Below are 14142 nucleotides of genomic sequence, written 5' to 3'. Positions count from 1 at the left end.
AATTAAATATAAATTGTTTTATAATGATGTGATATCATAAGTGAATAAATAATATCCTTTTAATGTATGATAAGAAATTTCAGTTTATTTGAAATGAGTTTCATTGTGTAACTTTATTTTAGAGATTTGTTTTTTCAATAAGTTTCATTTTACTTTAAATGTTATATTTTGTGACTTTATTTTATGATTTTTTAAATAAAATTTTAATCAAATATACACAACTGTTACCGTTGAATTTATTTATTTATTTATTTGAAGTTTCAGAGTAGCTCTTGTGACCACTTGATGTGAGTAATAACTGCTGCAGAATTACTGGCAGTGGTTCACCATTTTTGTTTGTTTCTCCTTTTCCACCTTTTTTCCATCTTTGCACTGCACAATGCTCCTTGTTCATTGCCCGGGCCTTCCCTGCAGAATCCCTGCTACAATCTTATTACATACATACTCATAAACTACAACCACACTGATACGCTTCAGTTTCCCTTGATGCCCTTTGTTTTGATGACTTTTACCTACCCTCATTGCTTTCCCTTTCCTTCTTTGTGTCTCTGAGAAACCAACTCAATAACTTTACCACCACCATTTCTCTTTCTTTTCCTTATCTGCCTCTAACAAAGGGTCTTGTCCCTTTCCCACTACCCTAAGACCTCTCATTTTCTACACTTACTGCATCACCATGCAACCAACCTGGGTGCTCCCTGCTTCTCTGTTCATCACTGTCTGAAATATAATAAAGATCACATTTTGACCAAGGAGGTCTTGCTTTTCCAGCTGTCAAGGTGAAGGGTTATGATATCTTACTTTTCATCCTCATTGGGTTTGTTTTGTTTATTTATTTTTTATTAAAGTGGACCCTTTCGAATGTGGTGTGAGATTGTGAATGTGAAGCTATGAAGAAATAGTAATGGATTGTGGTGAGGGTTGTAAAAATAGAGTCTTTTCTTTGAATGTTCAGTGAATCGATGTAATTTAATCCGATTAAAGGGGGAAATGGGTGCTACGAACTCAAAAGCAGAAAAGAATGAAGCTTTGAGTTTGTGCAGGGAAAGAAAGCGGTTCATCAAGGTGGCTATCGATTCAAGATATGCTTTAGCAGCTGCACATGTTTCGTACATTCAATCTCTTCGAAATGTTGGCATTTCTCTCCGCAGGTATGCTGAGGCTGAGGTAGTGGCAGAGTCATCTCTGTCTGTATCTGACAAAACCCCTTCTCAAACTAGTTACCCTTCTCCATCACCTTCACATGTTGCTGAGGTTGAAGTTTCGGAGTCACCTTTGCACAATGAGAGTCCTCTTTCGCCGCCTGTGGCCACCACTCTTAGTTACATGAGGTCGGGGGGTAATGCTGCTGTTACTGTTACAGTCAATGCATGTGGAAACATCAATTATTTGGATGATGAATCCACTGTGGTTCCAATGCCTCCACCTCCACCACCTCCTCCTGAGTCAGGTGCGTCTTGGGATTTCTTTGATCCTGGGGAGGATAGTGAGAGCTTCAGGTTTGCAGTGCATTGCAGTGACTCCAGAGAGTGTAGGGATGAAGAAAATAGAGATCAGTGGTTGCATGTCGGTTCAGATGGGCATTGCATGATGCAACGTAACCTTGATGAGAAGTTTGGAAAGTTCAGCAGTGATGCAATGGGAAATGAGGGTGGAAATTCTTATGCTCCCTACCTTGATCATTCAATTGTTTCAAGAGGAGTGGAAGGGGGCAAACAAAAGGTTCATGGAGAAGTGAGAGAGATAGAGTTGCCGAGTGAGGCAGGTGAAGTAAGCCGAACTGTTGCAGACAAGGGTGCTGGTGGAAGATCCAGTTCAAAGAAGGAGAAGAACATGGCTGGAAAAAATGTGTCCGCGGAAAGAGAGGATCCTTCAGAGTTCATCACCCACAGAGCTAAAGATTTTCTCTCCAGCATAAAGGATATAGAGCATCGGTTCATTCGAGCTTCTGAATCTGGTAGGGAGGTCTTGAGGTTATTAGAAGCAAACAAAATCATGGTGGGGTATTCTGAAGCAAAAGGTAATTCCTTGGTATTATGTGAACTTTTTATCTAGTACTGCAAACTGATTAGTCTTTTTATTATTACTAATCTTCTGCTGTCTCTTCTGATAGTGAAATCCTCTACCATGGATATGCTGTCAGCTTTCCAGCCTGTTTGTTGCGGGGGAAAGGCTTCACCTGTTTTCCAGGGTAAGTTGCTTTGATTCTGTAATTAGACACTGATTAGTAACTAATCTAGTCTTAAATATCACATCCTTCATGATTTAGGTTTTGTTAATCATTCTTTGAATTAAGTTTGTTGCTCTCTTGAAGATTTCTACATGCTTGATTAGCTCTTGTTAAATTCTCCATTTCCCGTAACAAATGAAATGAAACTATTCTGGACATGTCACAAACTGTTATATTCTCAACTTTCTGAATGTTTTAAATTGGTTGATGAATATGGTTTCTTAGTTCTTACATCTTGGATTAAGGTAATTTTTGTATGAAACAACCTGCAGTAATCCCTTTGAATTCATGAGGTATAAATTTTGTCAACAAATTAATAATGGTTAGCAAGCAGTGTTGTAAAGGTAAGCCATGTTGACATAAGATTTTACCGTGTAATGAATTTGGAAATAAAGAGGCATGCGGCATTGTTTTCTATTTGATGCAATGCAATGCAATCTATCTGTAAGTTCAGTATTTCTCAAATTTTTTCTTGGCTAGATTTTACTCTTTAACTACGAGGTCACTGTTTCTGTTGTATGTCAAAGTTTGATTATTGAAAGATGAATTCTTAGGATTGAATAATTTATCTCTTTTTTTTTCTTTTTCTTCTGCAGAACCTGCCCAAAAAATTATAAGTTGGAAAAGGACAGCATCTTCTCGGTCATCCTCATCTAAGAATGCTTTGGCTGCAAAAACAAAGGAAGATGTTGATGATAGTGGAAGTGACTTTGTTGAAGAAGTCTGCATGATTGCTGGAAGCCATTCATCCACCCTTGACAGACTATATGCATGGGAGCGAAAGCTCTATGATGAAGTAAAGGTATTACAAGTAGCATAGAAATGAAGAGTAAAGAGACTATGGTGAAAACAATTAAAGTATGAAAATTAAAGTGTGACATAAATGGATAAAACTGACGCTGGCTGATGTATGAGTATGCTAATTTACATATTAAGCAATTGGTATCTAATATCTTCAAAATATCCAGTGAGTGAGTCGATTACATCTGAGTTCCTTGAACATTTATGCCTATAGAAGTTTCCACATTGAAATCATAACATGTGGTTATCTTGAGATGCTGGTTATAAAATGAAAGGGTGTAAGACATGAAAAATTATGATTCCATGCCTATCCTACTTATCGTCTTCGAAAATGCATAACCAACATCATGTTAATTTGTTGTGCTTATTCTGATTTCAGGGCTAATTTTGTATATATCTTATATGGTGTTGTAGGGAACTCTTGATACTAGACAAGTTGTGTCAAGATTTTCTTTTCATTCATTATCCTTTGGGAATCTGGTGTAGAAAATGAAAACAAAAAAGCGTTGTTAAACTATGGTTGAAAAAATTTACTGCATTCTCTATTGTCAATAGTACCTCACTACTTCAACTCAAACTCTCGAATGGGTTCATGCAATTTGTTGGGTTCATGCAATTTGTCAACAATAATCAAACAAGTGATGCCAGTAAATTACTTAAACCGTTTGACACATAAATCACTGATACTTAAGGGAAAGAAAGACTTTGGAAATCGAAAATACTAACCAAAATATGCCTTTAAGAAAGACTTTGGAAGTCGAAAATACTAGCCAAAATATGCCTTTAGTACTGCACCTCGAAAATTTGTGTTTTCAATCCCTGATACATTTGACCACTTATTGGCTGTCTGTAGGCTAGTGAATCCATCATGAAGGAGTATGATCGAAAATGTCACCAGCTTAGGCATCAATTTGCAAAAGATCAAGGCTCTCATGTGATTGACAAGACCCGGTCTGTTGTGAAGGATCTGCATTCGCGGTTAAGAGTGGCTATATATTCTGTTGATTCAATATCTAAACGAATTGAGAGAATGAGGGATGAAGAATTGCTCCCACAACTTTTGGAATTTACAGAAGGGTAAGTGAGAGGTTCTGGATTTTACATTTGTTATCATTGTTGAAGTTAACTGTTTGCTATTGATAAACAACTATTCCTTGCCAGCTGAGTGTTAAAGCTATGAACCTATAACCACTAATGACCTGAGAAACTACGGGTTATGCAGATTGATCAGAATGTGGAAGGCCATGCTGGAATGTCATCATGCACAGTACATCACCATCTCCTTAGCATATCATTCAAGAAACTCAACAGAAACCTTGTTGCGAGGAGAAGTGCGCAGGGAGATAATGACCCGGCTTCTAGAAGAAGTTGAGTTCTTTGGTCTGAGTTTTGCAAACTGGATTAACAGCCTCACTTCATATGTGGAAGCACTCAATGCATGGCTGCAAAACTGTATACTGCTACCAAGGGAGCGTTCCAAGAGCAGAAGACCGTTCTCCCCTCGCAGACTTCTGGCACCACCTATATTTGTTCTTTGTCGGGACTGGTCTGCTGGGATCAAGGCTTTACCTTCTGAGGAACTAAGTCAGGCAATCATAGACTTTTTGTCTGATCTTCACCTGCGGACCGAGCAGCAGAATGACCAACTTTTCAAGAAACAGAATTCTGGAAATGCAAGAACTGCAGAAACCGAGGAGAGCAAAACTAATGAAGATAATGAAGATGAGTCTGCAAATTTGAGCTGTATTCATGCAAGGTTAACCAAGGTTCTTGATCGACTTACGAAATTTTCTGAGGCATCATTGAAAATGTATGAAGATATCAGGCAAAAAAGTGAAGCAGCTCGAAACGCATATCATAATTGCAGAACTATCAGGACTGAAAAAGCTTAATTTTCAAGTATATGAACAAAATTTTCTACTGTGCTTGCTTGACATTAATTTATTATATATGAAAAACGCCCAAAAACATAAACACATGATCATGAGCCTGTTGAAAAAAGAAGTTTGAGATGAAAAACGGAGAGTAAGTTTCTGTAACTGATGGGTAGCAAAGTCTTGTTTTCTTGGGAGAATCATATGGTACTTAGCTGGGGATGTGTTCACGACACAGATCTCCATCTTTATTTTTTTTTTCTATATGCTTGTGGATCACTGAAACTGCATCCATTGGCATGACACAGCAGAAAAGCGTAATCGATTATATTCTCATTTGGTCTCGACGTCTGCTTTATTATTATAAATTAACATTTTTTAAAATGTATCATAGAATTTTGCCACACGATCAATATCTTTTTAAATATCTATATACAGACGATTCTTTATTTTCCGTGGATAATCTAATCTTCAACTGAAACTTCATTTATGGCTCCATAGTGTGGCGATCTTGGTCAGGTGCCACAATTTTAACCCTGGACCAAAAGAATTATCGGGTCAATTCCCCAAAAAACACGAATCTTCTTTGAGCCCTTTGTTATTAAAATCCCACATGTTGTGTGTACTGCGAGTAAGCTCCTGACCGCATAGCAATAGGAGCCCGTGTAACATGATCCGGAAGATCAAATGCATCAACAAGTTCCCTTGCAACATTCCTCACTTGGAAACTAAGATACTCCGTGAGTTTGTGGATTGCCTGTGAAATGAAAAAACTTCAATATCCAATAATAAGATTACAGCGTAAACAAAAGGCAAGGTCCTTGCATTCCCATCCTCATACATATGCACTACTGTTATCTTCTCAAGGTTTAAAAGTGATTGCAATAAACAATACTTTCAACAAAGCCAACTCACGCTCATTATTGATTTATGTTTTGTTGAGAGGGATAACCAGTGTATCAATATGAAATCTTCATATCTCATCTTATTTTCCTTAATCTTGAAATTTCTCATGGGTAAGAAATAAATGTTAAAAAAGAAGTGCATACGTAGTTAAACAATGAGCGACATTGTCCATTGGATAAAAATGTCATTCAAGGTGTCTAACCAAGGTTATCCAAATTTTCATGAAAATCATTCATATTTGTCCCTCGCAGTACTAGTACTGTGTCATGTAGGTTTTTACTAGTTATTCTTGGCTTTTTAGAACGGTCCCCCGTAGTGGCTATTACCCAATTCATATTAAGGGTTTCTGAGCTGCTAGGAAAACTAGAAACAGATCAATAATTTTTGTTTTGACTTGAGCATTAATTTCTTTATCGAAAATATTACACCAGTTTTATTTCAAGGAGAATTTTTCTATACCTTAGCTTTGTTAGGAGCCACATAGTCAACATTTCGGTAGGTTCCAATGTCATTCCATATTCGATCCAGAGCATAAAGATCACAGACGAGCTTCAGAGCAGCTTGCGAGCTTGGATCGGGACAGCTGGAGCATATACAGGTCGAGTTAAAATTGAATGAAACGTAAAAAATAAGTATATAAAGGAGATAATACACAAGTGCAAAGAACTAGGAAAGCACCTCTGCACGGATTCAATGAATTTAGCAAGGATGACTGATTCAATATGCGACTCTGCAAGTGTCAAAAGGTGATTTAAGCATCTATTCCATGCACCAAAGTCCCCAAGGGATTTAGAATGCTTTCGGAGTCGCACAGCAACACTCTGAAGTAATCTAGACGTTCGATACTGCACGGTGAAAATCAATATAAGTTGTTTAATTATTTGTGTCATCATAAACAATATTTAATCATTAGTCAAGGAATGAAGGTAAAACTCACTCTGAAGGCATCCAATTGAAAATTAGGATCCCGTAAATGATCTTCGCCTTCCCACCTAGCAGTTACCGGATTTGGCTGTGACAGATATGTATTCATGGATTCTCTCAAGTAGTTCCATGTCACTGCAAAAGTTCCTCCTTTGAACTTTCCCTTGTATTGTTTCAAAAGATCAGCTGCAACCTTTATTTGTAAAGGAAAAATCCAAAACTTATTAGTTAACCTGGGTCCAATACAAGAACAGCAAAACCAAACAAAATGCATAGTGCATGGCCTTAAATATGTAAAGCTAGAGTAGCCATCAAATAAAGGTTAAGCTTCGTGGTTTTAAGTATGAACTTGTACCCTCCCCAGGATGCCATCCATCAATTGTAGCCTTCTCGGGCTTTGCGTACTTGAGGCTCGAAAGTTATGCACTATACTTGGGATATGCTATTGATCCTATCTAGAGCCAATACCTTAGAATCCTTTGCAATTAGCAACTGTTACGAAGGTCGGATATCTACAATGAACCATTCTAGTTTGCTGCCCACGACAAATCTATCGCTGATAGTTAAGGATCAAACTGTCAATCAAGATCTCAGGAAGCATGAGATTTCCCCAATATCTAATACACAGGTAAGGTACATTTTTATCTATCTTAGCTTTTAGAACAGATTTAATGAAAGTGATGATGCAAAAATATATTTCCACCAGCAATCAAATAATTCAATAGATTGTTTTATTAGATTACTTTGGCATTTTCATTTGGAGACTAACAAAAGCAAGACCCGGAAATTTTTTACCAACAGTTAGCATCAGAAGAATGCAGATGACAGAACAAGGTTAAAGTGGTATTCGAAGCAAAGTAAGGGCAAGCCAGTTGCAAATAATTCCCAACCAGCAGCAACTTCCCATTATTGGTCTTTTATTTTAGCCAAACTTCAAAGATGCTTTGTTCATTGATAGGAGATTGGATATTTTAGGTTGCTTGAGTCTCACATTGAGTAGGATGGGATGCTCATCGTAGTATTTAAGTATCCAGTTCTCCTCCCTTACCTTTAATAGCTAATTTTTTAGGGTGGTTCAAATGCTTTGGGTACTTCTCAACTAATTTGATAGATAACAAAAAATTAATTAGAACAGTACTGAAAATTCACTGTATTATAACCGAATTCAGTTCTGTTGCAAAAGTGTTACATGATCTGATCAAAAGAAAACTGCAGATGAAACTGCACTCTCAATTTGCTAAATCTAACTCCTATAGTAGAAGACAGTAAATATATTTGTTATAAGGGAGGGCAGCAAACACCAACACTGATTTAAATGACTGAGTTCTAAGGTCCTTCTTTCCTATATTATCTTGGATATCTAATGAAAATACCAACAGGCTAGTTATAAATGTAGACTCGGGCGGAGCAAGTGGGATGGCCCAAGAGAACCACGACCACCCCTACGTTTTGAAATTCAATTACTATACATGTATAAAAATTAATATGGGTTCTTCTTATTGACATTGAAAGACTTCTACTTTCTTCTATTTCTTTTCCATTTGCAAGTGGTTGTTGCACTTACGTACTACACACACTTGTTAGTTACTATTTCATATACTCAATATTATTATATATTTCGTGTGAACACTAGAAAATATATAACTTTTTTTCATATATCATGAAAGCTATGATATTTTAAGTTGATTACCCTAAAATAATTCCTGACTTCGCCCCTGTGTAGGCTGGCTATTAATTATCTGGTATTTAAGCAAAACTTCAATGCAGCTTTGTTCACAATTCCCTACAGCACCGAAGTGCATAAGAGTGCAAGTATCTTTCTATATGGGAAGCAACAAACGCAGTCCCAGATTTAAATCAATGAATTCTAAGGCCATTTTTTCCTATTTTATATTGGTTATCTGATTAAACATACCAATAGACCTGATTATAAAGGTAAGAGGGTATTAAACATTAAAAGCAATATAGTTTTGGCCAAAAACCTGTTGTAGTAGAACCGTGTTGTCTCCTTCAAATGTCTGAAAAATATCATGATCGTTCCTCAAAATACCAAACCGGTTTACAGCAGCATAACCATGACCTCCACAGGCTTCCCTACAGATGCTGAGTGACTTTGCAGTATAGGATGTTATATAAGCCTTTAGACCAGCTGATAGAGCATGGACATCTGCAACTAATTCTTCATCATGAGTTTTTTTCATTTGAGAGTATTTCTCCACCAAAGTTGTTGTTGCAAAATGAAAAGCATATGTAGAAGCAAGCATTGGCATAAGCTTGTGCTGTTGAGACTGGTAATCAAGAATACTAACTTCAGGTTGGTTTGGAGGTCCAAATTGCTGACGTAGTAGAGAATATCTGATGGCAATTGTGGCCGAAACCTTCAGGACACTTACTGAAGAATATGCAAGGCCTACCCTACCACCAACAAGTTCACCTAGAGTTGCAGCAAATCGCTTATTTACTGTAGGAAGACTACTAGTGTATTTTCCATCGCGGGAGACATCTCCAAAACGGTTTAGAAGATTATCCCGAGGAATTCTTACCGAGCGGAATCTCAATGCTCCATTATCCACACCATTGAGGCCAACTTTATGGCCACAATCATGTATCTCAATTCCAGGAAGTGGTTGATGGGTCTTCATATCCCTTATCGGAACTATGAAAGCATGGACACCCATATCAGTAACTCCTTTGGTGTCATAAGTGGGTAATTTCAACCTAGCAAAAACAGTGGCAAACTTTCCATGCACTGCAGCATTGCCAATCCACCATTTGATGGCACCATCATTTGGTGTGTCAATGATAAATTCATCAGTGATTATATCAAAGGTGGCAACAGTTTGGAGGCCCTGCACGTTTGAACCTTTCAAAAGCACCAAAAGGTAAGCAGTTTAGAACAGTATACCTGCGGAGAAGCTATGTGGTAGCATGTTTGAGTTAAAACACAATAAATATAAAATTCCAAGGAAAAAAATGCCTCACAATCCAAAAGTAGTTTAAGCTGTGAATGGAAAACAATCTAACTAAGGAAGCAAGGGTTGTTGGTTAAAGACTTGAACTCCACTTTACTGGCAATTGAACATAAATAAAAACTGCCGTTTGATATATTAGATCAAATAGGGTTCGGTGACATCTTAAATTTAGTAGTTTATATTTTTATTTGTTATTATTCACACATAATTACAAAACTAAATATTGTAATCACTTTTATTACTTAAAGATATGTACAGGAGAAAACAAAATCCCTGATACCAATGCTTCTGTATAAATCCCTCTGTTTATGAGTGCGTAAAAATTGTTTTAAACATTTTATAATGATCAGTAAACGCCATAAAAAAAAAAGGTTCTCTAATATCAATCAAGCCTCTGTACCCTAAATTGATGCCTACATTTCTTTACAACGAGTTACAAGTTCCAGAGTGTCCTCCATAAGTTCACTCCATCATCACGAGTCAGTGATACTAACCAAACCAATGGGATGAAAAAACAAAGCGCACAATTACAATGTCAACAACTTAACCAACATCAGAAAAGAAGAAGATGGAATTACCATGGTGAAGCTCGGTCATAGCAAAACAACCGGGATAGTCCAAGTTATCAATCCCATCAAAGTACTTATCTTTATGCTTCTTTGTCCCCAAATTCAGAACAGAACCACCCCAAAGACTGCACAAGAAAAGTAGTCAACAAAAAAGGCACACTAACATGGATGAAATTAGACTCATTCTATTGGACATTAGCGAAAGCAGTTAGTTACCTGTACTGGACCCCCATCTTGATCCCGAGCGACATGTCAATGCTTCCAACGGCTTCCAAGATGGCGAAGTACTTGGTGGGATCGTTGACTACGTAACGAAGGGGTCGAATCCCCGCTTCTCTGACGAGTCCCGTTAACTGCTTCATGCACAATTCGCGATGGTCGTCTTTCAAGATCTCAACGGGCGTTTGAAGATGCGGATTGGCGTTGAAGTAATCGAACACCTTCTCTTGAATGTCCCTTTGCTTACCTCGCATGTAACTCGATAGAGATGGGGTGTCCACGCTCAGCTTCCCACGCCCGCCGCACACTTCCATCTCCAACTGCCTCGCCGCCACGCACGCGACGGGGCTCAGGTGCAGGGCCAGCATCTGGATTCGCCGCTCTGCTTCGGAGACTGGGTCGGAGTCGGAGTTGGGTTTGGAGTTTGGAATTTGCATTTTGGTTTGGAGGGATTGGAGAGGAGAAGGAAAAAGAAAAGCTGTTGTTATTGTTATATGATGTGGTGGGGGCTCAAGGGACTGTTTGGTCGATTTTTATGTAGGATTGCTTATGTTCGTCATCCAAACGTGGCTTTTAAGCAACTGTGGATAAACTCGGAATTTGTCAGAACACTTTCCGTTCCAAGCACACTTTCCAACGTGTTTCACACACATGGGGAAATCCTACTAAACGAAATTGTCATTTTTATAAATAAATAAAAATTAAGCAAATTTTAGCATAAATTATATAGTATAATTAAATAAAACAAAATTAGTAAAATGGATTGTTATGGTTGAGTTTAGATAGTAAATTAAAATTTTATGAATATAGACTGATTTTAATATGATACTATTTTGTTAGAATATAATAATAAGTTATATAAAATTATAATCTATTATAATAATCATTATTCAAATTATATATATATATATATATATTAAGTTAATGATTTGTTATTTATTAAATAAAAATATCATTAAAGAATTAATTTAATATAAATTTGTAATCTAAAAAAATCAATCAAATTAATTTATAACTCAAATGAATCTGATTTATTTAATAAATTAAATAATCAAATATAAATGTTAAAGTATTAAATTTAAATTATATTAAATTGGGTAGATTGGATTTGAATCTCATTCAAACTTGTTATCACTTATTTAATTTTACAACAACTAAATGTTATTAAAGTAATTATTGTTTACTCTTCCATTTTTGTTTGTTTTAATTATAAAAAGGGATTATTTTGGTATACTTTTATAATTTTAATCCTATGTATTTTATTGTATTTTTAGCATTTACAATACTTTTTAAGATAGTATTCGAGAATAAAAAAATGTTATATTTATATATTCATGTAAAATAAACGTAAAAGACATATTAAAAATTGAGTAGTAACTAATTAATTTTAAAAAAATAACTTTATATATTGATAAATATTGAATAGAATATTAGATATTAAGAATTTTAATTGGTTTAAAGCTTAAAACTTTATAAAAAAAATGGAAATGATATTAATTGAACCGTTTAAGTTCAACAGAAGAAGATAAACTTGTTTTTTTGTTGTAAAAAGAAACAGAATTGGTTTATCTTTGAATGTTCTTTGTGAAGAGGAAACAAAAAAACTAGATGGCCGTTGCCCATACGAAATCTTTTTGTCTATTTAGCACGTTACATCAAATAATTGACTTTCTTGTAAGCATTTTCACACTATCATTAAATATAAAGGGCCATAAATAAAAGCATTTAAATGTTAATAACAAAAGTTAATTGGATGCATAATTAGTATTTTTTAAAAATAGCTAAATTAATAGATTTATTAATTTGTCATTACGTGTAAAGATCCCTATGTTAAAGTGTTAAATACTAAAACAAATTTGTCATATACTTTTTATCAATCTTTCAGAGATTGTTGAAACATATTATATCTGACTTGTACTATTTTGATGGTTTAGAACATGAGAAACTATGTAAGATTTGCATTACAATGCAATCTACTATATAATTGGGTAATGCTTCTAAAAAAACTTATGAGTAAATGATATGGTTGATTTTTTTTTCAAAGTTTTGTTATGCTTTGAAAATTTTCCGATGTTGACTAATATTAAGTATGTGTAGATTCTTTGAAAATTTTCTGATGTTGGCTGAGTAAAAATAATACTAATAATGTAACTCTTAGCATGTTACTTGTGTTGATTTGTTCAAAAGGATTGGGAATGAGTATATTGATAACTTTTTAATTTTTTTTAAGAATTCATAATTCTTTGTATGTTGAGTTAATGAGGTTGTTTTGTTATTAAACATGTTATAAAGTGTTTTTTATTTGTTAAGTAAAATGTTTTTGTTTTTGTACAAATTGCTCATTAGCTTATTGGATGAAGATGAATAAAGTGCATGAAGTTGTAGAAAAATATAAAATTTAAATGTTTTCATATTTTTAAAGAAGATGATTATTATGTGGATAAATTTGTTGCTATAAGTTTATAAAACAAAAATAAAGTATAATATATTATATTTATTGATGGAATTATTTTTTTAGTAAAATTTATCAGTATACAAAATATGTATTAGTGATAAATTCTTTTATGGTAAAAGATCGTTGGTATTTAAATCGTTAATAAAATCCAAAGATAAGATAAAACGCCTATTACCAAAAAGTAATATTAGTATTTTTAATTATGTTTTCTTTTCATTATTAATTATTGATATTTTGTTTTTTGTTTTTAATTTTTTTGTTAATTAATTAATTTATTTAAATTTTATTTGTAAAAATAATTTTAACTATAGAAAATATTTATCATAAATTTATTTTCTTTTATACTATATTATTTTTTCACCGTTGATATTTTATTACCCTTTGATTTTTTTGTTAATTCATTCATTCATTCAGTTAAATTTTATTGATGAAATTAATTTAAATTATAGAAAAAAATTTATCCCAATTAATTCTTGATATTTTATTACTTTTTAATTTCTGTGTTAATTCATTAGTTCATTCATTTAAATTTTGTTGAAAAAAAACTATTTTAATTGTAAGGAAACATTTATCCCAAATTTCTTTTCATTTATACTATACTATTTTTTTCACCATTAATTATTGATATTTTATTACATTTTAAATTTCTGTGTTAATTAATATATTCATTCATTCATTTTGATAAAATTAATTTTAGTTATAGAAAAACATTTATCCCAAAATTCCTTTTTCTTATAGTCTAATTTTTTTTTCATCATTGACATTTTATTACTCTTTTAATGTTTGAGTTAATTAATAAATTATTTCATTTAAATTTTATTGATAAAACTAATTTCAATTGTAATGAAACATTTATCTCAATTTTTTTATGGTATAAGATTTTTCACAATTAATTATTGATAATTTTTTACTCTATTCATTTTTGGGTTAATTAATTAATTAATTCATTTTAGTTTTATTTATAAAAATATTTTTAATTATAGGAAAATATTTATCCCAAAATTATTTTTTTTATAATATAATATTTCTCACCATTAATTATTGATATTTTATTATTCTTTTAATTTTTGTGCTAATTAACTAATTAATTCATTCAAAATTTTATTGATAAAAATAAGTTTAATTATAGAAAAACATTTATCTCAAATTTTACTTCTATTATAGTATAAGATTTGTTTTTCACCATTAATTA

The 14142-nt window shown here is 33.7% G+C and overlaps 2 protein-coding genes across 2 annotated transcripts; one reads left to right on the top strand and one right to left on the bottom strand.

Moving 5' to 3' along the window:
* The first annotated feature begins 259 nt into the window (after window positions 1–259).
* On the top strand, window positions 260–5252 carry LOC108344108 (protein ALTERED PHOSPHATE STARVATION RESPONSE 1). Its single transcript, XM_017582578.2, has 5 exons — window positions 260–2020; window positions 2114–2191; window positions 2827–3032; window positions 3885–4108; window positions 4254–5252. Exons 1-5 carry the CDS (start codon window positions 991–993, stop codon window positions 4921–4923), a joined length of 2208 nt encoding a protein of 735 aa, XP_017438067.1. The 5' UTR covers window positions 260–990; the 3' UTR covers window positions 4924–5252.
* Window positions 5242–11026, bottom strand: LOC108344114 (acyl-coenzyme A oxidase 2, peroxisomal). The gene is made up of 7 exons (XM_017582583.2): window positions 10493–11026; window positions 10286–10401; window positions 8718–9598; window positions 6749–6928; window positions 6490–6656; window positions 6271–6394; window positions 5242–5662 (listed from the first exon to the last, which is right to left on the bottom strand). Exons 1-7 carry the CDS (start codon window positions 10930–10932, stop codon window positions 5507–5509), a joined length of 2064 nt encoding a protein of 687 aa, XP_017438072.1. The 5' UTR covers window positions 10933–11026; the 3' UTR covers window positions 5242–5506.
* Between the last annotated feature and the right edge of the window lie 3116 nt (window positions 11027–14142).

This window comes from Vigna angularis, chromosome 1 (assembly GCF_016808095.1).
Source record: "Vigna angularis cultivar LongXiaoDou No.4 chromosome 1, ASM1680809v1, whole genome shotgun sequence".
NCBI classification, from domain to species: domain Eukaryota; kingdom Viridiplantae; phylum Streptophyta; class Magnoliopsida; order Fabales; family Fabaceae; genus Vigna; species Vigna angularis.
Note: the sequence above shows the minus strand (reverse complement) of the source record. Positions and strands in the feature narration are given on the sequence as shown.